The following is a 27116-nucleotide window of genomic DNA, read 5'->3' as shown; positions in this document are numbered from 1 at the left end:
ACTTAGAAGCTGATATTTTTATTTTTCCACAAACAGTGAGAAGGGCCATTTTCAGATTTACAAGCCTTGATAAACTTGTGGTGTAGATTTTGTTTCTGCCTTCATATTTCTAGAGTTTAGTTTGTATCTATTTTTAATGTTGCTTTTACTATAGGATTACTTTGGTAAGATAAGGCAATCTTTTCTGATCACGTATATAGCTTAGGTATATTTGTAATTTGCACAAATATTTTACTAGAAATATGAGGTTGTTAAAAACTAGCTAATGAGGTTATTTTTAATGCTGATCTAAGCACCAGTGTCAAATACCATTTAGGGTCTGATAATACATAAATCAGACCAAAATTAGCAGCATATTTTAGTCCTATATGTAATAATGAGCAAATATATATGAGAGTCAATCAATTCCTATTGGGAAAAGTGGTTATAGATTTCTCATGTTTTCCCTTGTCGCAATTAAACTGTTCCAAGAACCTGCATGTAAGAGACTTCTACTTTAAAAAGAGGATACTGAAGCCTATTATCAGGACCCATCAAATTTGAAAGACTGAAAGACTTTGGGAAATGGGGTATCATTTGTTAAAATTTTGCTAGAGGAAGAGTACCTGTCTTCTGACCAACTGTCAATGTGCTGCTACATTTGGGGAGTGCACCCAGAATGCCATTTGTCTATACTTATGCCCTATGTTGTCCATCCTTAGTAACAGGGTCAAACTTTCTTAGGCACACACCTTTGTTTCCTTTTGTGTGGTCAATGGTATTTGGCCTTGCCTACAAAGGGGGATGTGTCAACTGGGTTTTTGAGAACCTCAAGTTTGCCCCTATCCCCTAAGACCTCACCCAGACTCAACCTGTTTCAGACTGAACAACAGACTTAAAGTACTTAATAATTCCAGTTTAGGTGGGACTAGTAGACAGTTAAATGTTAAGTTCCCTTTTTGTCTTGGTAGTTTCTACCATGGTATCAAAGTCCTCTCCCAAGAAGCTCAACCTTTGGCTGGACTCTTTCTAATATCTATTGTTAAGCGTCAGCCTCTCCATGATAATCCTGTCTTGGATTTCTCATTTCCTGGTAGCCATTGTGAAGCTAATCAATCATACTTCCCTGTCCTTAGTTCCCAAAAGGTATATAAGTCCCCAAGTTCTATTATTATTTGGAGGATCATATCCCTCAGTGATTCTTCCAGAGATATTGTCCCCAGAGCCCCAGGGTTTCAACTCTGTGTAGTATCTGGAGTGTGGCTCTGTGTAGTGACAGATTATTATGGACTTCTCTCTTTCCTGATTAAAGATTGGGTTTTGCTGACTTTGTAGTTACGTGTTTTTCCAGGTTGACAGAGATATGGTCAGGAAAGACTTCATGCAGGAGGTGATACTTGAAGAAAGAGAAAGGTTTTAGAGAATATATTCCAAGGATTGGGGAGATAGCCAATGCAAAGGTACAAAACAAAGAGATGGAAAACTACTATGTATAAGGGGAAAGAGAAGGCCAGTTTTTCAGAACTGTGAAGTTCTGGAAAAGAAATAATGTTTAATGAAGCTATAAAGAAGGCATCTTAGGTTCAGATTATGAAGAGCTTTAAAAACCAGGAGTTAATATTTTATTCTAGATGTAACAGAAGCACCCTGGAGTTTACTAAATTAGGAAAATCACAAGGTTAGATCTGTGTTTAAGAAAAAATTTTGGAGTAGGGAGAGACATGAGGCAGGGAAAACTATTAAGAATCAACTGGAAAAAAGGGAGACATTGAATGAATGACTAAAAAAACATTTATTAAGTACTTGCCGTTTTTCAGGGCTAAGCACTAAGGATACAAATACAAAAGATGATTCCAATCTTAAGGATTTTTCATTTTTATAAGTGAAGGGAGTCGTCCTCTTAATTACTAGGGAATGAAGAGGACTAGGAAGCACAGGAATGGTGAGTAGAGAGATTGGGCAATTGATTGATATGACTATTTCCATATATGAGGGAATGGTGGGCAGGGGTACTGTAGCAGTAGCAGGGCACAAAAATGGTCAGAGAGAAGACTGATCTGGGGTGGGGCTAATGATAGAGAACTCATGCCAACTGGAGCCCAAGGGTTCTTGAAGGTCCAGAGATTTCACTGGTAACTGGAGAGCCAGTTCAGAGGCAAAAAGCACAACAGAAGGATGACCAGAAAGTAAGAATATCGTAAATCTGATTTAGGTTAGTAAGCTGACTGCGAAGCAAAAAGCATGGTCTAAAGATTTCTAAAGAGACAAAATGTGATGGCTAATAATGGAGAAGTCTCACCAACAGGAGCACAGGAGTCATGGCATTTAGCCAGGAAGAAGTGATTTAAATGCTGTGAAATTATTACAACCAGCCTTAATCTAAGAGAAGAAATATGAAAATGTACTTCTCTCTCTCCCTTCACTGAAAGGGTGAGGGTTTAAGGATTAAAAGATTTGCATATAATGGGGGATTTGGCTGAAGTATGGATTAGTTTTACAGAACTGCTCTTTTAATCCCTACTTTATTCTTTGCTATAAGGTATGGTTCTCTAAATTTGAGGGTGGGACATATTTGAAAACAGTTGGTAATTCTAGAAGCTGGGAAGTGAAAAAACAAGGAGCTATGGAGAGTAATCAAATGTTCAGAGACCGCAAGGTATAGCATACTGATCACTGTCCTGGGAGTTATAGAAGACCCAGAACCTTTGTTCTGTTCCTTTTCTATATTTCAGTTCCCTCATCTGTAAAATGAGGATAATAAAAAAACTCTAGATTTGTTTGTAAGGAAGAGGGAATGAGTTTGGATCTGTATTTAGCATAGGAAACTCTCTACTGATACAGGTGATACCTTCTTTTAACACAGTCATAGAGTTGCCCAGAGCAGAGGAGTCAGCTTTGTGCCTCAGGACCAGAATAAAATGAAATTATGAAATGTTTACCAATATAAATGAAAATACAAAGTAAATGGCTATCCATTCCCACAGAAAGAAGTGATAGAATCTGAATGCAGATTGAAATATATTTTATTTCTTCCATGAATTTTTTCTCTAGTGTAAAGGATGTATGTGTATCTTCTTTTAAAAAATATATAGTTTTCTAAGTCAATGTACAGCCCAGAGAGATCCATTTCTATCTCAGTTTGACACTACTGACCTTGAGAATCAAAAGGTTAAGTAAGGAACTTGTCCAGAGTCACACAGCCAATATGTGTCAAAAGCAGGTCTTCAACCTAGGTCTCCCTGGCTTAGAAGCCAATCAATCCACTATGCTAAAATGCCTCCTCTTCTCTGAGGGAAGATACATTATTTTTTGATTGGTTTTTGGTCAGTTGACTGTTCCTGATCCCATTTAGAGATTTCTTGGCAAGATACTGGAATTGTTTGCCATTTCCTTTTCTAGCTCATTTTATAAGTGAGGAGATACAGGCAAACAGGATTAAGTGACTTGCCCAGAGTCACAGTTAGAACATGTTGGAAATTATATCTGATGATTATGGCTGTGGTCTGACTGATTATGGCAGTGGTCATTCTGTATCACCACACTGCCTCATTATAAAAACTAATGGTACATGTAACAAATACAGAGGTTACACCTAATTAAAATCTCATATTGGTATAGATCATTAAGGCTCACAAATCAGTTTCCTCAAGTTTAAAGCTGAAATCAATCAAATCAGATGACAATGTATATTGAATTAAAAACATAGCATCCTTGGGGAATGAGCCATTCAGAGTTAACCCAAACAGTTTATTTTAAATATCTTGGATGAAAATGTTTCCATGCCTTCATATACAGAGCATATTTAATATAATTAACATTTTCTTGAAGATTCAGTATCATCTTCGAGAACACCATCTTACTGTATAGTAATACTTTCAGTGCCTATGATGGGCAGATGATGTTGACTGAGTCCTAGATAGAAGAGATTTTCCCATATTTTTAAATATCTCAGAGATGCCATCTACTGTAAAAAATAGACTCGAATACAGGACTACAATCCCCACAAGCCTTTGCTCCACTTCCCCAAAATGCTTTGTAATCTCACAGGAATTCTGAGGTGGGCCGAGATCAAGGAAGGATTTAAGCTGGTGGCAAAGGTTTTTGGGGACTCTCTTGGACTTCTGTTTGGGGCAGATGTGGCTCTTTCCATAATGTAGGTGAGGTTGTGTCTAGGCCTCTCTGTGGCCTGGACATGTGTTTTCTTATCCTGTATTTTCTTTAATCCTTAACTTTTAATAAACCTCTAAAAAATATAATTCTCCTTGCAGAGAGAAACTAATTTCAACCTGCCTCAGTCTCCCCATATTCCCTAATTTTAATCTTTACACTACAAACATACTTAAAAACCTATACTAGAATATTTAATTCTTCTTTCAATAAAGGAGTTCATTACTGACAGCAATATAAAATTATATGCCCATTTTAACAGCTGTATTTTTTTAAATGACAGTTTTGATTATTCCTTTTTACCCTTCAAAATAAAATATACTTTAAAATATAAATACAACTAGTTAAATGTTTAAAATGTATTAAATGGAATAGCAATTTTCACTTTTGAATTTTAAAAATTAGATTATTTACACATTCTTTTCTAATAGATAATTTTACTAATACTAAATTCTATTACTAATAAATAATAGCTAACATTTATATTGAACTTTAAAGTTTACAAAGTCATTACAAACATCTCATTTTAGCTTCACAACAACAAAAGGAATGGGTGCTATATTATTATTTAACAGACGAGGAAACTGAGGAAGAGAGAGGTTAAATGACTTGCCAAGGGTCATATAGCTATTAAGTGTTTAAAACCAGATTTGAACTCAGGTCTAGCACTCCACTGAATGTTATGTTTATTGACTTCTTACTAAAATGATCTAGCTAGTTCTATTCTCCCTAGGCTGTGGCTTCCCTCACATCTTTATATCTGGTCTTCATGACTATCTTTCAGTCAATCAGTCATTAAGCATTTTATTAAGCACTTACTATATTCTGTCTGTGCTGAGAATTGGGAATACAAAGAAAAATGAATAATATAACCCTCTAATCCTAACTTCAGAGGGATAACAACCAACTCCAGGATGGTATGAAATTTTCAAATACTCACAATGTAAGCTCCCCAGGCCAGTCACAAGCTGCTCTGCATATACTGCCCTCTCTTTCATATAGGATAACACAAAGCAGTTAGTATTCAAAACTCTATTTATAGTTCTCCCTATACTTGAAGACAAATACCTCACTTTAAAAATGTCATTCAATAGTCTTTCATTTATAACTTATTTCAAATGGCCATCTTAATTTTAAAAAAGTATTTTTTATTTATTTAAAAAGAAACATTTAAGTCATATCTTTTTAATGAATTCTGCATGTTATCACTTTGTATTCCAAAAATAATTAGGAAATATTTCTAGACTTATTTTCACTAATTATATGTTGTTTTGAAGGTGCTTACCATGACATTCTAGATATGAAACATCCAAAAAACTGCTGAGCCAATGACTGTGCTAAACATCTTCTCGTCAAAGGTGTCTCATCTATAATCATAGCACTATGCAAAAGGTTTGTGCTAGATTTAAAAGAGAAAAAAAGTAATTGTAAGAGCAAGGAATGATGGCAATTTTATTTAAACAGTCAAAATGAAATTGAAATCATACTTTAGAAAAGAACAAAATTTGGACTTCAATAAATAAGAATAATTAAAAGGGTCCAAAAAGATTTCTTTTTAAAAAACTGCTCAAAATTATTAAAATATCTGCCTACAACTGGGGGATAAGCCTAAAAATTATCTTTTACTGGTTTCTAATTCAAATAAAAAAGGCTTTCTTCAGTCTCAAAATTCCTAAGTTAGAATGCACTAACCTGGAAAAGTCTTTCTTAATATTTTCTTAAATATATATTTTGTCCAGAGTGATTTCTGATATAGAGAATCCCAATTTAAAAACTCTCTCTACTGATTCAGAGCAATAAATTATCAGTAAAATAAAATCTTATGAAATAATCTGGGGCTATAATGTGGGACTTGCCCACAATTATACAACTAGCATGGGTGAGAGGAAGGACTTAAACCCAGGTCTCCTTGTCTCCAAGGTCAATCTCCCTCTTACACCAAGTTACCACTATTCTTAATATTAAATCAACTTTTTCAAATGGCAAACATCACTTTTGCTTTTAGAGATAAATTCTTTAGATTTTCTTTTTAAAAACCTTAGGCCTTTCTGAAAATCAAATTATGTTCAAATGGCAGGGAAATTAATATCTTAACTTAATATCAAATTCTAGAGATAAATAAAATTTTCCACATTGAAAAAGAAATCAAATTGTGAAATTCATACTGATCACAATTAATACATTTTTACCTACATACTAACCTAAAAATGCTCATGGAAGCATAAGCAGCTACTTCAACATAGGCTTCATCTATGAACACAGTCTTGAAACAGGAATATGGATAACGACAGGTAAGAATCTCTTCATAAAATTCAAAGACTTCATGAAGATAAGATGTGGTATGTTTGAGAAGTGGAAGAAGCTGAGGTAAGCAAAAATGAGTTACCTAAAAACAAAAAAGCAGAGGAACAAAAAATAATTAGGCAATAAAAAATAGTCTTTCTACCCTTTAAGAAAGGGAATATTTTCAGCTAATTTTTTTCAAGTCAAAGTATCATAATACTGAATGGAAATTGAAACTTATCCACCGATCAAACTCAAAAAAATTATTTCACTTGAATATGCATTTAATGGGGGCAGCTGGGTAGTTCAGTGCATTAAGAACCAGGCCAAAAGACGGGAGGTCCTAGGTTCAAATCTGGCCTCAGCCACTTCCTAGCTGTGTGACCCTGGGCAAGTCATTTGACCCCCATTGCCTAGCCCTTACCACTCTTCTGCCTTGGAGCCAATACATAGTATTGACTCTAAGATGGAAGGTAAGGGTTTAAAAAAAAAACCATACTCCAGGTATATGACTTCCAGATTAACATGGCTGCAACATAGACGTGAATTGCTTTGTCTCCCCGGCACTGAACGAAATACACTACCTCAAAAGAGCATAAAAATCACCTTTGGAAGAATGGAGGGACTCTCCAGTACCCCCACAGAAATGAAGGTACGTGGGGCTTGAAAATTTCCACACTATAAGAAGGAGTAAAAGCTTGCACAAAAACATGAACTGAGCCTCCCTTACCCCCCTCATCCCCACCAAACCAGAGTACAGCGAGTACAGAGTACAGAAGACAGCAAGTGAGTGAGGAACATCTCTGTCTGGGGGGGGGGGGGGCAGACCAGGGTCCTGGGGATCTAAAGACTGCAAGGAAACGACATCTCAGGGCAGTTTCACGGGAGAATCCTGCACTGAGCAAACGGGCGGCTGCACTGAACACAGGGGCGGTTGCACTGAACAAAGGGGCGGCCCTGTTGAACATAGGAGAGGTTGTGCTAAGCAAAGGGGCGGCCACATTGAGCAAAGGGGCGGCCATGCTGAACATAGGAGAGGATGCACTGAACAAAGTGGCAGCCTCAATGAACACAGGAGAGGTAGCGCTGAGCAAGGGAGCAGCTGCACTGAGCAAAGGGGCGGCCGCTCTGAACATAGGAGAGGTTGTGCTGAGAAAAGGGGCCTGTGCTCTAAGAAACCTTGGAGGCTGGGAAGAACTAGTCTGAGGCAACGTAAATTCACAGAAAATCCGCCCATATCACCCAGACCCCAGACCAAAAAGGAAAGGGGAACAAAACCACCAAAGGGATGGCTCACATGGCCCAAAATCAAGCCTCCAGGAAGAAAGGGAAAAAGGTGACTATTGAAAACTTTTATGGCGGGAGTACCCAAGGAAAAGAAGAGAAAGAGGATGAAACCCAAACAAAATCAAAACATGCCTCCCAAAATGGAAATTATCCAAAAGCTCTGGAAGAACTCAAATTGAAGCTTACCCAAAAGATGGAAACCTTCTGGAAAGAAAAATGGGAGAAAGAGATCAGCAGTCTGATAGATAAGACTTCAGAATTGGAGAAAGAGCTGGAAGCATCTAATAGAAGGGCAGAAAAAGCTGAAAAGCAAAACTAGTCCCTAACGACCAGAATTAAGCAAATGGAAGACAATGAGCATGCAAAACAGCAAGAATTAATAAAGCAAAGCCAAAAATATATAGAATTAGAAGAAAACATAAAATATCTCACTGAAAAGGTCACAGACCTGGAAAACAGAGGAAGAAGAAACAACGTGAGAATTATTGGTCTGCCCGAAAAATCAGAGATGAACAAAAACCTCGATGCTATACTACAGGAGATTATAGAAGAAAATTGCCACATGTTCTGGAGCAAGGGGGCAAAATAGAAATAGCAAGGGTTCATAGAACACCCTCTATACTAAATCCCCAAAAGACAACCCCCAGGAATGTAATCGCCAAATACAAGAGCTTCCAAGAAAAGGAGAAAATCCTACAAAAAGCCAAGAAGAGGAGCTTGAGATATAGGGGGGGCTCCCATAAGGATCACACATGACTTAGCGGCTAACACACTAAGAGACCTCAAAGCATGGAATACGATATTTAGAACGGCAAGAGAGCTGGGTCTCCAACCAAGAATCAACTACCCAGCAAAACTGACTATATACTTCCAGGGGAATATATGGGCATTCAACAAAATAGAAGATTTCCAAGCATTTGCTAAGAAATGACCAGATCTTAATGGAAATTTTGATATCCAATCACAGAAAGCAAGAGAAACATGAAAAGGTAAATATGAAAGAAAGGGAAAAGTAGATAAATCTTATCTTTTTCTTTAAGTCAAACTCTCTTCTCTAAGGACTACATTTACATCAAATTATACATATTAATATGTGGGGGAAATGTACTGTGTAACTCTCAAAAATTGTATGCACCGTAAGAGTAGTTAGAAGAATCATGCATAGGGAAAGATTGGGGCATCAAGAAGATTTGGTGAAAGGGGGGGCAAAGAAAGGAAAAGGGAGGGGGGGAAGAGTCGACAATACTAAGATTTACTTCAAGAAATTGGGGGGGGGACTAAATAGAATAATCTTTCCCATACAAAGATACACATAGGAAGGGGAGGGGAAGATCTCTCACATGAGAAGGAGAGGAAAAGAGCTTGAAGTGGTATTACTTAAACCTTACTCTCAGTGAAATCAACTCTGAGAGGGAAGAACATCTAGATCCAGTGGGATCCTGAATTCTACCTTATCCAACAGGGTAAGAAAGAAAGGGAAATTAAGGAGAAGGGATCATAAAAAGGGAGGGGCTAGAAAGGGAAGCATACCAAGGGAGGGGACTAGAAGGACTGACCTAAAGTAAATCACTGGTTCAAAAGGATATAGCTAAAGAAGAAAGGTCAGAACTAGGGGAAGATATCAAAATGCCAGGGAATCCACAAGTGACAATCATAACTTTGAACGTGAATGGGATGAACTCACCCATAAAACGTAGACAAATAGCAGATTGGATTAGAACCCAAAACCCTACCATAGGTTGTCTTCAAGAAACACATATGAGGTGGGTTGATACTCACAAGATTAGAATTAAAGGATGGAGTAAGACCTTTTGGGTCTCAACTGATAGAAAGAAGGTAGGAGTTGCAATCATGATATCTGACAAAGCCAAAGCACAAATAGACCTGATCAAAAGGGACAGGGAAGGTAAATATATTCTGTTAAAAGGGAGTATAGACAATGAGGAAATATCACGAATGTAAAATTGAGATTTGAACTCTGGACTCCATTCCCCAGGAGTCCTTGCTAGCTCCCAGAATGCCCTCTAATCTCACTGAATTCTCACCTGGGACGAAAGCAAAATTTTATTTAAAGGGTCTTCCCTGTAGGAGGGGCACTCTTTTACTTCCTGTCTCCGCTGGAAAACAGACATGTCTCATGATGTAAGTGAAATTTTGGGTGGGCCTCATGGCTCACCTGGCACGTGCCTTTTCTTACTTGTATATTCTTAAATTCTCAACCTTTAATAAACCTCATAAAATATAATACTCCTTGCAGAGAGAAATGAATTTCTACCTGCCTCGGTCTCCCCTAAATTTTAATCTTTACACTAATCAACATGTATGCACCAAATGGTATAGCATCCAAATTTCTAATGGAGAAACTAGGAGAGTTGAAGGAGGAAATAGACAGTAAAACCATATTAGTAGGAGACTTGAACCAACCACTATCAAATTTAGATGAATAAAACCAAAAAATAAACAAGAAAGAGGTAAAAGAGGTGAATGAAATTTTAGAAAAATTAGAGTTAATAGACATATGGAGAAAAATAAATAGGGACAAAAAGGAATACATCTTCTTCTCAGCACCATATGGCACATTCACAAAAATAGATCATACACTAGGTCACAGAAACATGGCACTCAAATGCAGAAAAGCAGAAATAATAAATGCAACCTTTTCAGATCATAAAGCAATAAAAATATTGATCAGTAAGGGTACATGGAGAGCAAAATCAAAAATTAATTGGAAATTAAATAATATGATACTTCAAAATCGGTTAGTTAGAGAAGAAATCATAGAAACAATTAATAATTTCGTTGAGGAAAATGACAATGGTGAGACATCCTTTCAAACCTTATGGGATGCAGTCAAAGCAGTACTTAGATGAAAATTCATATCCATGAGTGCATATATTAACAAATTAGGGATGGCAGAGATCAATGAATTGGAAATGCAAATCAAAAAACTTGAGAACGAACAAATTAAAAACCCCCAGAAGAAAACTAAACTAGAGATCCTAAAAATTAAGGGAGAAATTAATAAAATCCAAAGTGATAGAACTATTGCACTAATAAACAGAACTAGAAGCTGGTACTTTGAAAAAACAGACAAAATAGACAAAGTACTGGTCAATCTAATTAAAAAAAGGAAAGAAGAAAGGCAAATTAACACCATCAAGAATGAAAAGGGGGACCTCACCTCCAATGAAGAGGAAATTAAGGCAATTATTAAAAACTACTTTTCCCAACTATATGGCAATAAATATACCAACCTAGATGATATGGATGAATATCTACAAAAATATAAATTGCCTAGACTAAGAGAAGAAGAAATAGATTTCTTAAATAATCCCATATCAGAAAAAGAAATCCAACAGGCCATCAAAGAACTTCCTAAGAAAAAAATTCCCAGGGCCTGATGGATTCACCAGTGATTTCTATCAAACATTCAAAGAACAGCTAACCCCAATACTATACAAACTATTTGACATAATAAGCAAAGAGGGAGTTCTACCAAATTCCTTTTATGACACAAACATGGTTCTGATCCCAAAGCCAGGCAGGCCAAAAACAGAGAAAGAAAATTATAGACCAATCTCCCTAATGAATATAGATGCAAAAATCTTAAATAGGATACTAGCAAAAAGACTCCAGCAAGTGATCTGAAGAGTCATTCACCATGATCAAGTAGGATTTATACCAGGGATGCAGGGCTGGTTCAACATTAGGAAAACCATCCACATAACTGACCACATCAACAAGCAAACCAACAAAAATCACATGATTATTTCAATAGACACAGAAAAAGCCTTTGATAAAATACAACACCCATTCCTATTAAAAACACTAGAAAGCATAGGAATAGAAGGGTCGTTCCTAAAAATAATAAACAGTATATATCTAAAACCATCAACTAATATCATCTGCAATGGGGATAAACTAGATGCATTCCCAATAAGACCAGGAGTGAAAAAGTATGCCCATTATCACCTCTATTATTTAACATTGTACTAGAAACACTAGCAGTAGCAATTAGAGAAGACAAGAAATTGAAGGCATTAAAATAGGCAAGGAGGAGACGAAGTTATCACTCTTTGCCGAAGACATGATGGTCTACTTAAAGAATACTAGAGATTCAACCAAAAAGCTAATCGAAATAATCAACTTTAGCAAAGTTGCAAGACACAAAATAAACCCACATAAGTCATCAGCATTTCTATATATTTCCAACACAGCTCAGCAGCAAGAACTAGAAAGAGAAATCCCATTCAAAATCACCTTAGACAAAATAAAATACTTAGGAATCTATCTCCCGAAACAAACACAGGAACTACATGAACACAACTACAAAACACTCTCCACACAACTAAAACTAGACTTGAACAATTGGAAAAACATTAACTGCTCATGGATAGGATGAGCCAATATAATAAAAATGACCATCCTACCCAAACTCATTTATCTATTTAGTGCCATACCCATTGAACTTCCAAAAATTTTTTTTACTGATTTAGAAAAAAATATAACAAAGTTCAGTTGGAAGAACAAAAGATCAAGGATATCCAGGGAAACAATGGAAAAAAATACAAAGGAAGGGGGTCTTGCAGTCCCAGATCTCAGACTGTGTTATAAAGCAGCGGTAATCAAAACAATTTGGTACTGGCTAAGATACAGAAAGGAGAATCAGTGGAATAGACTTGGGGTAAGTGACCTCAGTAGGACAGTATACGACAAACCCAGAGAACCCAGCTTTTGGTATAAAAATACACTATTTCATAAAAACTGCTTGGAAAATTAGAGGACAGTGTGGGAAAGATTAGGTTTAGATCAACACTTCACACCCTACACCAAGATAAATTCAAAATGGGTGAATGACTTGAACATAATGAAAGAAACTATAAGAAAATTAGGTGAACACAGAATAGTATACATGTTAGACCTTTGGGAAGAGAAAGATTTTAAAACCAAGCAAGACTTAAAAAGAGGCACAAAATGCAAAATAAATAATTTGGAATACATCAAATTAAAAAGTTTTTGTACAAACAAAACCAATGTAACTAAAATCAGAAGGAAAGCAACAAATTGGGAAGCAATATTCATAAAAACCTCTGACAAAGGTTTAGTTACTCAAATTTACAAAGAGTTAAATCAATTGTACAAAAAATCAAGCCATTCTCCAATTGATAAATGGGCAAGGGACATGAACAGGCAGTTCTCAGCCAAAGAAATCAAAACTATTAATAAGCACATGAAGAAGTGCTCTACATCTCTTATAATCAGAGAGATGCAAATCAAAACAACTCTGAGGTATATCACCTCACACTTAGCAGATTGGCTAGCATGACAGCTATGGAAAGTAATGAATGCTGGAGGGGATGGGGCAAAGGAGGGACACTAATTCATTGCTGGTGGAGTTGTGAATTGATCCAACCATTCTGGAGGGCAATTTGGAACTATGCCCAAAGGGCGATGAAAGACTGTCTGCCCTTTGATCCAGCCATAGCACTGCTGGGTTTGTACCCCAAAGGGATAATAAGAAAAAAGACTTCTTGTACAAGAATATTCATAGCTGCACTCTTTGTGGTGGCCAAAAATTGGAAAATGAGGGGATGCCCTTTGATTAGGGAATGGCTGAACAAATTGTGGTATATGTTGGTGATGGAATACTATTGTGCTAAAAGGAATAATAAAGTGGAGGAATTCCATGGAGTCTGGAACAACCTCCAGGAAGTGATGCAGAGCGAAAGGAGCAGAACCAGGAAATCATTATACACAGAGACTGATACACTGTGGTACAATCTAAGGTAATGGACTTCTCCATTAGGGACAATGCAATGTCCCTCAACAATCTGCAGGGATCTAAAAAATACTATCCACAAGCAGAGGATAAACTGTGGGAGTAAAAACACCGAAGACGAGCAACTGCTTGACTACAGGGGTGGAGGGGATATGACTGAGGAGAGACTCTAAATGAACACTCTAATGCAAATACCAACAACACGGAAATGGGTTCAAGTCAAGAACATATGTGATACCCAGTGGAATCATGTGTCAGCTATGGGAGAGGGGGGGTTATGGAGGAGAAGGAAAAGAAAATGATTTTCTTTTCCAATGAATGTTTGGAAATGACTAAATAAAATAATGTTTATTAAAAAAGAAAAAGAAAAAAAATTGCATTTAATTTAGTTGGATGCTTATTAAACTAAATCTGAAGTGTATATTATGCTATGTTGCACAATGCTGAGAAATTAATTTTCCAAAAAAAAGCTACCAGTGTCACACTACTCTCCTGCTAAAAAACTTTTAGGGGCTTTTCTCCATTACCCAGAGGAAAATGTCCAGACTCCTTCCTCATCAAACAAAATTCTCCAAAATCCTGGCTCTCTAGCAGCTGATTCACTCACTGTGTATCCAAGCAAATCTCTGCTTTCCCATCATTATTGCTCCATGTTATCTTCTGTCTCTCTTTCTGAGTATAAAGATCCTGCTTTTTATGGTTCAGTTCAAAACTCTTCTTCACATATTCTGTCTAAAGTGTTCATTTTCCTAAACTCTTTTAATATTTTATGTCCATACCAATTATTAGATTATAGAAACAGAATGTCATTTATCTTCACATATGCCTCCCCAACTCTCTATTTATGTGCTCTTAGAATAGTTCATTTGAAATTTCTAAACTCAAGAGAAAGCAAATGAAATTGAATGAAAAGGGGAAATCACATTGGACAATCTGTAATTAAGAAAAATTATTTTGGCAGCAATGTGTTGGATGAACTGGAATAAAGAGACACTTGGGGTAAGGAGAGCATTTAAAAAACTGTTGCAATTATCTAGGTGAGAGGTGTTCAGGGACTACAACTGTGTAAGTGGAAAAGAATGGACCGCAAGGGATATTAATGAAATTAGAAAAACCAAGTAACTGGTAGGTAGGTAGGTAGGCAGAAAGTGAGGAGTCTAAGATAATGTGAAAGTTACCAACCTAGAAGACTAGAAAGATGGTAAGTTTAGAAGAAGATAAGTTCAGTTTCAGATCTTTTAGGTTTAGAGACTCTTTCACAACATCCAATCTGAAATGATCAATATTTAATTGGTGATGAAGAATTGAAGCTCAGAGGAAAGACTATGACTAGATATAGAGATTGAGAAATAATATAAACATAGTGAGCATTTGGTTCAACCCAAAGGAGATAATGAGATTAACTAAGTAGGACTGTGGAGAAAACAGAGAAGTTAGATGGATGATGACCTAAAAAAAGAGATGGAAAATAAATAAAGGAGATAGGCAGGAGACAAATCTGGAAAGAGCAGGGTCATAAAAACCCAATGAATATAAAGTATACATAGGTCAATAGTGTTAAATGCAACAGAAAAGTTGAAAAGGATGAGGACAGAGAAAAGACTCTCAGAATTGCTAATTAAAAGATCATTGGTAACATTAGAGAGAACAGTGAGGAGGACAGAAACCAGACTGCAAAGGGTTCATTAGTGGATGAGAAAGAAGGAAGTTACTTTTTTAAACAAGTTTGGGTGAGAAAGAGAAAAAAAATGTAGATCTGTATCTGTAAGTCTTAAAAACTACTCAGACTCTACTTCAGAAGATTTGATTAAGCTATTCCCCATTTTTAACAATGGAGGTACTTGGTCAGGAATGTATCGAGAACTTTTAAAATTACTCCACCCTACTTAAACGGTGCCTTAGGGGAAGATAAAGTTGCAAACTCCTGACTGAACAATGAAAAGTCCCTAATTCATACTTATAATAAAGCTAGAACCTTAAGTTAGGTCTATTTTTAGATCTAATACAAAAAGGTGCTAAGTACCTATAAAGGTTAAATTAATCACTAAAAGGTCAAGCAACTTACAAAAGGCAAGCTTAACAAAAGAGGTGTGAAGTACTCAGAGAATTTTATCTAGCCAGAGAAGGTGAGAACAAAAGAAGATGAGAACTAAGAATGGGCAGTCCTGGGAAAAAAAGCATCTACTGTGATGGGTAGATGTGAAAATTTAGGGGAGGTGACATAAGAGAAAATCTCTTTAAAAGGAGAAGGATTGAACTCATTGGAGGAGTTCAGGAGTTCAGTGGAGGACTGGAGCTTGCTTGAGACGATCTTGTGGTAAGTGATAAAGACTGACTTGCTCTCTCTTAGGCTCAGGCCTAGGCCGTTTGGCCTAGGCCCTTTCTACTATTCTCTCTCTCTCTCTCTCTCTCTCTCTCTCTCTCTCTCTCTCTCTCCTTCCCTTAATTCCTTCATTTGTATTAATTAAAATCTCCATAAAACCCAGCTGACTTGGATATTTTCATATTTGGGAATTTTCCCATGGTGACCACTTAATTTTAGATTTTAAATCAAAATACTAAAAATTATCTTTACAGTTTGGCTGAAACCTTTACAGTTTTGGCAATTCACAGTCTTGGCAAACCACATTTTCACAGTTACAGTATCTTAAGGGGTTAGTAATTCTTTTTAAATGGAAGGATAACTCCAGCATCTTCTATCAGGTTTAATGTTGGGATGAAAAGAGGAACTCAATGAGTTATTAAAAAAAGATTTATTTTGCTCAATCACAGAAAGAATATATATACATATATATATATAGAGAGAGATAGATAGATAGACAGATAGATAAAAAGAATACAGTGGCATCAATTTGCTTCTCTGACATGACCATTATCTCCATCTGGTCAGTACATCATCAAAGTATGAAAATTCTTATGGTGTCAGGAACCCACCAAGTCTGAAAGGCACTGAATACAGAAGACTGGGACCTTTTATGCCCCTCAAATTAGGAAACTTCATCAAGGAATCTGCAGGCAATCAACTTGCATATGGGGAAGAAGTCAGCAATGTTACACCAAGAAAGTCCTATCACAGCATGTTTGAAGGAAGTAACGAAAGAATCAGTTCATAGGAAGAAGTTGAAGATGAAGGGTAAGGTAGGTAACTGATGATGTCATCATCAGGAGAAGATCAGAGGGGATGAGATTGAGTGCACATCTAGAGGGGATGACTTTGGCATGTAAAAAGGTTATCTCTTTGTCAGACAAGGGAGGCAGGGAGTAGAAGGGGTTTTGATATGAAGAAAATGAGTGAATTGGAAACTTAGATCAAATGCCCTTAATTTTCATGTCAGAAAGACAATATCTTCATTTAAAATAACTATAGATAGCTTTCCTTCAGAGGGGCAGAGTCAAGATGGCAGAGAAGGCCCACAGACCCATGTAATTTCTACCAAATTATGTTCCAAACAGCAATGACATAGTGTTTCAAAATGAATTCTGGAGAAGCATAATCCATAAAAAAGACAAAGTGAAGTAATTTTTCAATCCCAAACAACTTAGAAGGCTGACACGAGGGATCTAGTGCACTAGGGTAGAGGAGGATCACAATGGGCCAGGGCAGGTCCCACTAAGGCAATAGGCCTTGAACATAGCTGAAGAAACAGCAGACTTCCAGAGCTCTCAGCCACAGATGGTAAGGGGATTGAACAACTTCTCAGAAGGAGATTACAGGGATCCCTTTGCTGGCTCTAGGTGCAAGACACTTATTGCAGAATGAGGAGAAACACCAGCATATACCAGCACTTGTAGCCACAGGGGAGCAGGGGACCCGGTTACAGTATGAAGAGATAAAAGAGTGCTTTGTGTTACTCACAGACCATAGCATAGGCCAGAAGAGAATTAAACAAATCTCTCCTTATATCATGACACCTTAGAAGAATTGAAAGCAGATAGATTCCCAGTGTCAGCTCTGAAGGTAGCTGCACAAGAACTAAAGCCTGGAACAGTGCTCCCTTCACCACAGTTACAGAGCTCAACTTTAAGTTTTTTAAACTAAAAGAAAAGAAAATGGCAGGAAGATGAGCAAACAACAACAAAAAAAGAAACTCAACTTGGAAAGTTATTTTGATGACAGAGTAGATTCAACCTCAGAAGACAACAAAGTCAATACTGCTACATGCAAAGCCTCCAAGAAAAATATGAATTGCTCTTAAGTCCAAAAAGGATTAATGGAGGAGCTCAAAAAAAGACTTTAAAAGTCAAATAAGAAAGGCAGAAATAAATTGGGAAAAGAAATGAGAGTTATACAGGATAATCATGAAAAAAGAGTCAACAGCTTAGGAAAGAAGGTACAAAAAGACACTAATGAAATTAATAACTTAATAAACAGAATAGGCCAATTGGTAAAAGAGGCATGGAAATCCAAAGAAAAGAAGAACCTCCTAAAAAGCATAATTGATGAATAGTATTCCATCCCAATCATTACACAAATAGTCAGATATATATAAGTAATTGGAGAAATATTAATTGTTCTGGATGGGCAGAGCCAAAAAAATTAAAATGACAATCTTTCCTAAACTAATCTACTTAATCAATGCCATCCCAATTAAATTACCAAAAAATTATTTTACAGAGTTAGAAAATTATACTGAGAAAAACAAAACTCATTTGAAAGAATAAAAGATCTAGAATATCAAAAGAAATAATGAAAAAAGGTCAAGGAAGGAGTTTTAACAGTATCAGATTTTAAATTATATTATAAAACAATGATTACCAAAAGTAGTACTGGCTAAGAAATAGAAAAGTGGGTCAGTGGAACAGAACAGACATACAACAAACAGCAATAAAAGATTACTGTAATCTTTATTCTGGCCTTTATATCTTGTATTTGACAAAATCACAGATCCAAGTTTTGGGGAAAAGAAATTACCATTTGGTAAAAATAGCCAGAATAACTATAAGTTAGTTTGGCAGAACGTAGGTATAGACCATTACTTTATACCATTCACTAAGATAAGATCAAAATGGATTCATGATCTAGAAACAAAAGGAGATATCATAAGTAAATTAGAAGAACAGAGAACATACCACCTCTCAGGTTTATGAATAGGAGAATTTATGAGTCAACAAGAGAGAGAGGATTGTGAGATGTAAACTGGATAATTTTGAGTACATTAAATTGAAAATTTTTTAAAGAAATAAAACAAATGCTGCCAAGATTAGAAGAAAACAGAAAACTGGAGAGGGAGGGGAATTTTATAGAGAGCCTATCAGATAGAGATCTCATATTTAAAATACTAGAGAGAGCTTAGTCAAATTTACAAAAATGAGAGCCATTCCCAATTGATAAAGGAGCAAAAGATATGAAGAGATAATTTTCAAATGAAGAAATCAAAGCTAAATATAGGTATATGAAAAACTGCTCAATCACTACTGATTAGAGAAATAGAAACCAGACCAACTCTTGGGGTATCACTTCATACCCATCAGACTAGCTAAAATGACAAAAGTATTTACAGAAGTTCTCTTTTTAGTTGCAAAGAATTAGAAACAGGGAGTGCCCATCAATTGGGGAATGGACAAACAAATTTTGGTATATGATTGTGGTAGAACACTACTGTGCCATAAGAACAAATGAGCAAAATGATTTTTAAAAACTTGGAAAGAACTACATGAGATGAAGAATACTGAAATGAGTAGAAATAGGAGAACATGATACACAGCCACAGAATTAATGATGGAAGAATAAACTGTGAATAGTACCTCCAAAAAGTGAACAGAAAAATGAAACATGAATTTATATGTGCATGTTGGTCTCCCTGACAAGATTTTCTGTGATGTAGGAAGGTCAGGGAAGGGATGGAATCCTTGTGGATAGGATTTATTACCTATATATGAAGAATAACAAACTAAACATACAGAAGATTTCATTTGTGTACAATCTTCTTTTTCTTTGCATGTGGAAATGCTTGTTTTGTTTGGTTTTATAAAATTTGGAATACTTAAAAAAGAGAAAAAGAAATACAATGTCTTCAGCTAAGAAGAGGGTGGTGGGAGATAGAGGAAGATGGAAGATTTGAAAAGGAAAGAAAAGGTCTGGAATAGCTTCTGTGGAGAGTAAGATAGGAATTCAATTAGGATAGAATGAAAGGATTGTCTTACTGTAGTGAGGTATCAGGAAACACTAGAAAATGAGAATCTGTAATAAAACCTGGTCAGCATGATTGTGAGACTTCCTCCAGCTCCATTAAGTCACTTGTGAATAGGAACTGAAGAGGCAGAAAGAGGAGTAATCTAGATCTAAAATTTTACAAGATGGCAAAAGGACAAGGGAACAAAGGATTGAAAAGCATATGACAGTATAGAGTTGAAATAAATTAACTACTCAAAAGAGTTTGTAGAGGGGGAAAAAATCAAGTCAGATTAGATGTAATGACTTGAAGTAATATTAAGGGATGAAGAAAATGGAGCTTGAAGGCAAGAACAGATTGGGGAGAAGCAGGGAACCTAGGAAGAGGTGGAATGGATAGATGGTTATCATCAGATAGGAGAATGTCAAGAATTTCTAATTCAGAACATAGTATTATATGATGAACAATGTTAATGGAAAGAGAAATTTAATAATCAAAAGTGAATGCTGAGGAGGTAGTTGGGTAGCTCAGTGGATTGAGAGCCAGGCCTAGAGATAGGAGGTCCTACATTCAAATCTGGTCTTAGACACTTCCCAGTTGTGTGACCCTGGGCAAGTCACTTAACCCCCATTGCCTAGCCCTTACCACTCTTCTGCCTTGGAACAAATACACAGTATTGATTCTAAGATGGAAGGAAAAGGTTTAAAACAAAAAAAAGTGACCATGGGAACTGGAACAACCTCCAGGAAGTGATGCAGAGTGAAAGGAACAGAACCAGGAGAACACTGTACAGAGACTGATACACTGTGGTATAATCGAATGTAATGGACTTCTCCATTAGCAGCAAAGCAGTGATCCTGAACAACCTGGAGGGATCTATGAGAAAGAACACTATTCACATTCAGGGGAAAAACTATGGGAGTAGAAACACAGAAGAAAAACAACTGCTTGATTACATGGATCGAGGGGGATATGATTGGGGATGTAGACTCTAATGATCACCCTTGTGCAAACATCAATAGCATGGAAATAGGTTCTGATCAAGAACACATGTAATACCCAGTGGAATTACACATTAGCAATGGGAAGGGCGGGGGGAAGGGAAGGGAGGAACAGAATATGATTTTTGTAACCAAGGAATAATGTTTGAAATTGACCAAATAAAATTTTTAAAAAGTGAATGCTGGAAAATTATAATAACCAATGCTGACCTCTAAAGAAAAGATGTAAAAATATATTTCTTCCCTATTCACTTGAAGAATACAGTGTGTTTATGTGTATGTGTGGGGATAGGTGAGAGTAACTGCATTTCAGACTTTTTGATATGTCAACTGTGGAATTTTTTCTTCCTCTTTTTTGTTTTTAATATAAGGAATGGCTCTCTGGGAGAGGGGTAGGAAAAGATATACATTAGGAAAGGTATGTGATAAAAAAAGAAAGATATACCCTTAAATTTATATGAAAATAAAATAAACATAATTATTAAGTACATAAGCCAGAACTCAAATACAAATTTTCAGTATCTAATTTCTGTATTCTATTCTATAACATTCTGCTTTCTCTCCAGATGAGCCAAAATTCTAAAGAGACTTAATATTTATTAATATCCTATCATCTATAAAAAGTATTACAGTATATAAGAAGAGACAAAGATATAATTACCTCATGCATATAAGGATCCACAAGGATTTCAAAAGGTCCGATGGCCAAAGAGATATTTGATGCTGCTGTTGGAATTGTAAGCATGTAATGGAAAGTCTTTTTTCTCATATCATGGGTATAAATAGTTTCTACTAAATCTCCATTAGAAACTGCGACCATTGCAGCATCCACTGTATATTCTAATTTCCATGTGCATAATTCAGAGTATGAATCAACACAAGGAAACCAAAATCTGAAAAAAAAATTACAAATATTGAAGAACAGCAAAAGTTTAAAAATAACTCTAATAACTAGGCTTTGATGTATTATTTTTCAGTAGTAGTATTTCTAGGTAGTACATGTATTTCATTTATTTGGCTAAGAATTGTAACATTTACTTTTATTCTTTTCCACCTAATTCCCAATAGTGATCAACTATGATTTCAAATTGACATGGAAATTTGTTCTGCTTGATTATGCATAGTTGTCACAAGCTTTTTTAGGGGGAGGGGTAGAAAATAAATGCATTTTCATTTAAAAAATAAAATTTAATTATGAAAATGTTTTAAAATGAAGATTTACTGATTGGATTCCCTTCCTCTCCCTTTTAAAAAAATCTGCTTAGTTACCATAATAGCCTTTTAGGATCAGTTGAGATTACTGCTATTCACTAAATTAAGAAACTAAAGTCTAACATTATTTAGATTCCATATTTGGAATTCACCTACTCACTAAAATTTGTGATCCCCAAATCAATACTGGAAGCCCTTTTGTGGATAAGGTGAAACTCTATCTTCCTGTTTCAATTCTCACATTGTAAGCAAGTAGCCATTTCAAGGTTTATGTAGTACCACATTTTTATGCATTTTGTTGGTGACTTTTCCATCTTAAATGGCCCCTAAGCATAGAGCTGAAGTGCTATCTAGCCTTACAAAGAAAACATGTGTTAGATAAGCTTTGTTTAGGCATAAGTCATAGTGCTGTTGGTCATCAGTTCAATGTTAATGAATCAACAATACAAAACTTTAAGAATAAGGAGGAGGAAATTCATCTACTTATATAAGAAGCCGTTCGGGAAAGTGGTAATGTAAATCTTGTGATCAGAGGCTCTCAGGAAACTAATCCCCAGGGAGCAATGGTTCAGTATTCACTAATTTGGTGTTCACTGTGATTTTATAGAATTTAACTACCAAGAATAATGAGAATCAACTGTACTTCACAAAATATTAAGTGCTTTGCCTAAGAATAAAGATGAATATAGTCATAAACTGCTGACTTTCTACTAGTATCTTACTTAGGTAATATTTGCAAATATTAATTTTCTGACCTTGTAGAATTCTGATATCCACAAGAGAAAACATGGGCACCTCTCTCTGCCATGCTTCCTTCTACATTCGGTACCACAAAATGAAGGCCTCCTTTTGGTTGATCCAAAGAAAAATTAATGTGTACTTTCAGAACTTTTAATTCTAAAGAAAAAAATAAAAACACAAAAAAGTACATATCAAATTCATATTATTATTTTAATTTATAAAACATCAGAGTCAAAAGAGCAAATACTTTTACATTTCCTCAGTCTGACAAAGAAAAACAGTCTCATGTTTCTTTTTTTTTTCCAAGCCAAAAACATATTACCAGCATTTAGTGCACTGAAAAAGCTAATTCACTATTAAACCCCAAAAAATGATGTAGCTTCAGAAAACACTTTATTCCTTTTTATAATTAATTTTTCAAACATTTATTAGGCACAAGTTTGTAAACACAGGATTTTTTTTGCCTCCCCATCTCTAACAAAGGCCATCTCTCTATCCATACAACATACTGCTTCTTAATTTAAATGCAATCAGTATGTCTGTTCCAATTTCATTCAAGATGTAAAGATATTTAGTATTGGGGTAGTATAGAGCTAAAAGCCTTGAGCTTTAGAATTGGCTCTTCCACTAAGTTTAGTTTAGTTAGTAGTATAAGTAGCTATTTGTAAACCATTTGACTTCAGTGGACCTCAATTTCTTCATGTGTAAAATTAGTGAGTTACTCGAAAGCCAGTACAAAGAAAAAAATCAATAATTATTTGATGAAATTATCATCTCCAAGGTTTTGAATCTGTAATAATTCTAAACTGTATTGAATCTCCACAAAAAAAAAAATTCTATATTATTCTCTTACTTTTTTTTTAAACCGTTGCCTTCTGTCTTGGAACCAATACTGTGTATTGGTTCCAAGGCAGAATAGTATGGAGGGCAGCTGGGTGGCTCAGTGGACTGAGAGTCAGGCCTAGAGATGGGAGGTCCTAGGTTCAAATGTGACCTCAGACACTTCCCAGCTGTGTGACCCTGTATTGAGGGGTACTAATACACAGTACTGACTCCAAGACAGAAGGTAAGGGTTTAAAAAAAAAAAGAAGAAGAGTGGTATTAGTGGCAATGGGGATTTAGTGACTTGCCCAGGGTCACAGAGCTGGGAAGTGTCTGAGGTCACATTTGAACCTAGGACCTCCCATCTCTAGGTCTGACTCTCAATCCCCAGCTGCCCCCTTCTCTTACTTTTTAACATATGTAGCTTAGATTTTTTTTTTATCCTCTACAGGTCAATGACTATTTAAAGAAAAACAACTTCTCCCATCTTGGCATAAATATACATATATATGTATGTGTGTATGTATATATATACATATATATACATATATTTGTATATCCATAATATTATTTTAGTACTGAATCTGTTATTTCATCTCAGTGTGAAAATACCTTCTCAGTTGTTTCTTTTAGTGACTTTCCTTAAGGGCAGACCTGATCATGTCACTCTTGCTCACACTGTATTAACTCCAGGAGCTCCAAGAGAATAAAATACAAGCTTTATTTGTATTTTAAATGACCTGGCCCTAAAGGATCTTAGACTCAACCTACATAAATTCCTTTCCAGAACTCTATAATCCAATCAAGCTGGTCTTCTCTTTATTCATCACATATAAATCTCCATTTCCCATCTTTATACATTTGCACTGGCTGTGCCCCATGCCTGGAAGGCACTTCCTCTTTACCCCCAGAGCTCAATAAATCACTTTCTTGAAGACTCAATTAAAACACCACATTTGATACAAATTCTCTCAGATCCCAGCCCCAACTGCAAACCCTCCTTCACTAATTACCCTGGTTGGCTATTGTCCTTCCTACTTTCAAGAGGACCAAAATGACATCATTTATGTTGGGGTCTATGTACAATATGTTTGACTGTGGCTTATCAGACCAATACAAACTCAGAAGACTCAGGCTGAGGACAAATATCCTATATGAACACTTAGGATAGAGATATCTCTAAACTTAAAAATTTTATTTTTATTTTGAGCTACTACAATTTCTGCTTTGCTCATGGAGCACAGCACCTTCTTTAATGCAGTCACACCATACTAGCTGGCCCTGTACCAGTCTCTCAGGTTTCATAATTGATACCAAAGTTCTTCAGAGAGACCTTCAGAGTGCCTTTGTATCATTTATTCTGACCATGTGAGCATTTGCCTTGTTTGAACTCTCTATAAGATAGTTTTTTAGACAAATGTGCATTTGGCATTTGAACAATGTGGCCAGATCATCAAAGTTGCAAACTCTGCAGTAGTGTTTGAATGCTCAAGAATTTAGCTCAAGAAAATACCTCAATGTCTAGTCCCTTTATCTTGCCAAGTGACCTTCAGCATCTTCCTAAGAAAACTGAAGTGGAAGTGATTCAATTTCCTGGCATGGCTGCTGTACCCTCCAGGTTTAACAGGCATACAACAATGAAGTCAGCACAAGGACTCCATCAACCTTCAGCTTGGTAGGCAGTCTAATATCTCTTCTCTTCCACAATTTCCTTCCGATTCTTCCAAAGACTGAGCTAGTTCTGGCAATGCAAGTGGTGACCTTGCATCATCTATGTGCACATCCACAGCATTCATAATTTCTCTATTTGTTGTAGTCAGTAATTCCACATATGGATGGTGTGGTGCTGGCTGGTAGAAAACTTGTTTTCTGTGTGTTAACTGTTAGGCTAACTATGGCCAAAATAAGCACAAGCAGCAGAGAATTGATCCATATTCTGATGCATCTCATCCTCAGAGGTGATAGTGTTGGTTATGAGGTCATAAGACACCCAAGTCTTCAGTATTAAATGACCATTGCTATTGCTGTTTCTGACTTCATTCCTCCCAAGGACCCTACTATGTCTGATAATTTGTAGTTACTCTGGCATTAATATCACCCAGAATTACACACTTGTTCTGGAATATTGGTGAAAAGAGTCTTCAGGTTTTCACAAAACTTTTCTTTGACTTCATCAGGGTGTAAGCATATGCACTGATGATGATGGCATGGCCCTAGTAATTTACTACAAGTGGCAGTCACATTTGTCCTAACCCTGCCATTCATTCCTTTCAAGAGATATACAAACTTGTGGACCAAATAAGATTTGAACAATGCTTCTCATCACAGTGAGTGATTCTGAGAAAAACATGTATCCAGCTCTGATTTCAGTAAGTTGGCCTTCATTTGACAGTCTTGTTTCACTCAGGACTATTCTTTAGATGTGATACCTGCTGAGTGTTCTCACAAAAAGAACTGTTCATCTTTTAGGTATATCCATAAACACATGCACATTCCATGTACCACTGGTGAGTATGATCACCTTTGCAAAAGAGTGTGTGTGTGCATGTGCGTGTACATGTGTGTGTGTGTTTTTCAACTGCAAGGGAAGCTCCCCACCTCCCTTAGTAAGCAGTCCAGAGTTAGGTTTAGGTGAAGTACTTAATTTTTTAAGCCAACTTTTCTAGTTGCTTCTAGGTGAGCAATTTTGTCTTTAAAAAGTCTAATGAATCCCACTGCTGCTTCAGTTCAATAGGAAGACTCTATGCCCTGGGCCATTTGCATGCAAGGTTGTGACTACAACTCCTAGCGTTTTGTTGCTTGCCTGTCACCAAAGGATTTCTGAGAATAAAACAGGAAAATAATAAAATAGTAAATGGTAAAATGGTTTAGGTCAATGATGGTGAACCTTTAAGAGATGGACTGCTCGGCCCTGACTCCCTGCCACCCCCATGACTGAGTGTTGTACTGGTCCCCCCAGAGACCGTGGGCTGTGCCCCTCCCTTCCACCAAATGCCCCTTACCCCACATAGGGAAAGGAAGAAGCACTCCCATTGGGCTTCTGGATGAAGGGGTGTGTGAAGTAAGGAATGTCCTCAGCAAGTATAGAGAGGGAGAGGGGAATGACACAAGCATTCTGCTTCCCTCCAGCTCTGCCACCTGTGAGCTGTCCACCTTATCCCCTGTGCACTTTCACTGGGCTGCTAGGCAGAGGGGCAGAGGATGTGAAAAAATGTCATCAGGCACAGTGGAGAGGGGAAGGGGAGCTACTCTGCCCAATTTCCTCTGCCTTTCTAGTAACAAACTTGGGGGAAGGGGGATGCACCCTCTTTGGCACTCATGCCATAGGTTTACTGTCACTGGTATAGGTGATGTCTTTTGACTCTCACATAAATAGGATTAAGAGAGGCAGAGTTAGCAAATCCACCAATTCTGCCAGAGAAGCCTTCACATGCCTGGAGTAGACACCTTCCCTAATACACCATTGGGTTTGAGGCCTATCAATTATCCTCAACTTGGCTTAGCCCATCTGCCAAGAAAGTTTTATCAGGATGTATCTGCTTCTGGAAGCCACAGGAAAGAGACGTGTGGCAGGTAGACATCAAAGCAGGTCTACCACTAAAGACTGGAAGCAACACCCCAAAAAAGGCTTGGCTACTCTTCCCTAGACACCCTGAAGACCCCCCCTTAACTACTCTGAATTTATTCTGAATATATTTAGGTAAATAATGTTCTTGGGAATAAAGATCAATT

The 27116-nt window shown here is 36.6% G+C and overlaps 1 protein-coding gene across 2 annotated transcripts in view; it reads right to left on the bottom strand.

The window, feature by feature from the left end:
- The window catches only part of TAF2 (TATA-box binding protein associated factor 2), a 117766-nt gene that overhangs the window by 76236 nt on the left and 14414 nt on the right, over nt 1–27116 (bottom strand). For both annotated transcript variants that reach the window (XM_003340684.4, XM_056823154.1), the window contains exons 5-8: nt 22577–22718; nt 21271–21502; nt 6348–6532; nt 5432–5545 (exon numbers count right to left, since the gene is read on the bottom strand). In XM_003340684.4, coding sequence (XP_003340732.2) covers nt 5432–5545; nt 6348–6532; nt 21271–21502; nt 22577–22718 — 673 coding nt within the window. The remainder of the gene's footprint in view (nt 1–5431; nt 5546–6347; nt 6533–21270; nt 21503–22576; nt 22719–27116) is intronic.

This window comes from Monodelphis domestica, chromosome 3 (genome assembly GCF_027887165.1).
Source record: "Monodelphis domestica isolate mMonDom1 chromosome 3, mMonDom1.pri, whole genome shotgun sequence".
NCBI classification, from domain to species: Eukaryota; Metazoa; Chordata; class Mammalia; order Didelphimorphia; family Didelphidae; genus Monodelphis; species Monodelphis domestica.
Note: the sequence above shows the minus strand (reverse complement) of the source record. Positions and strands in the feature narration are given on the sequence as shown.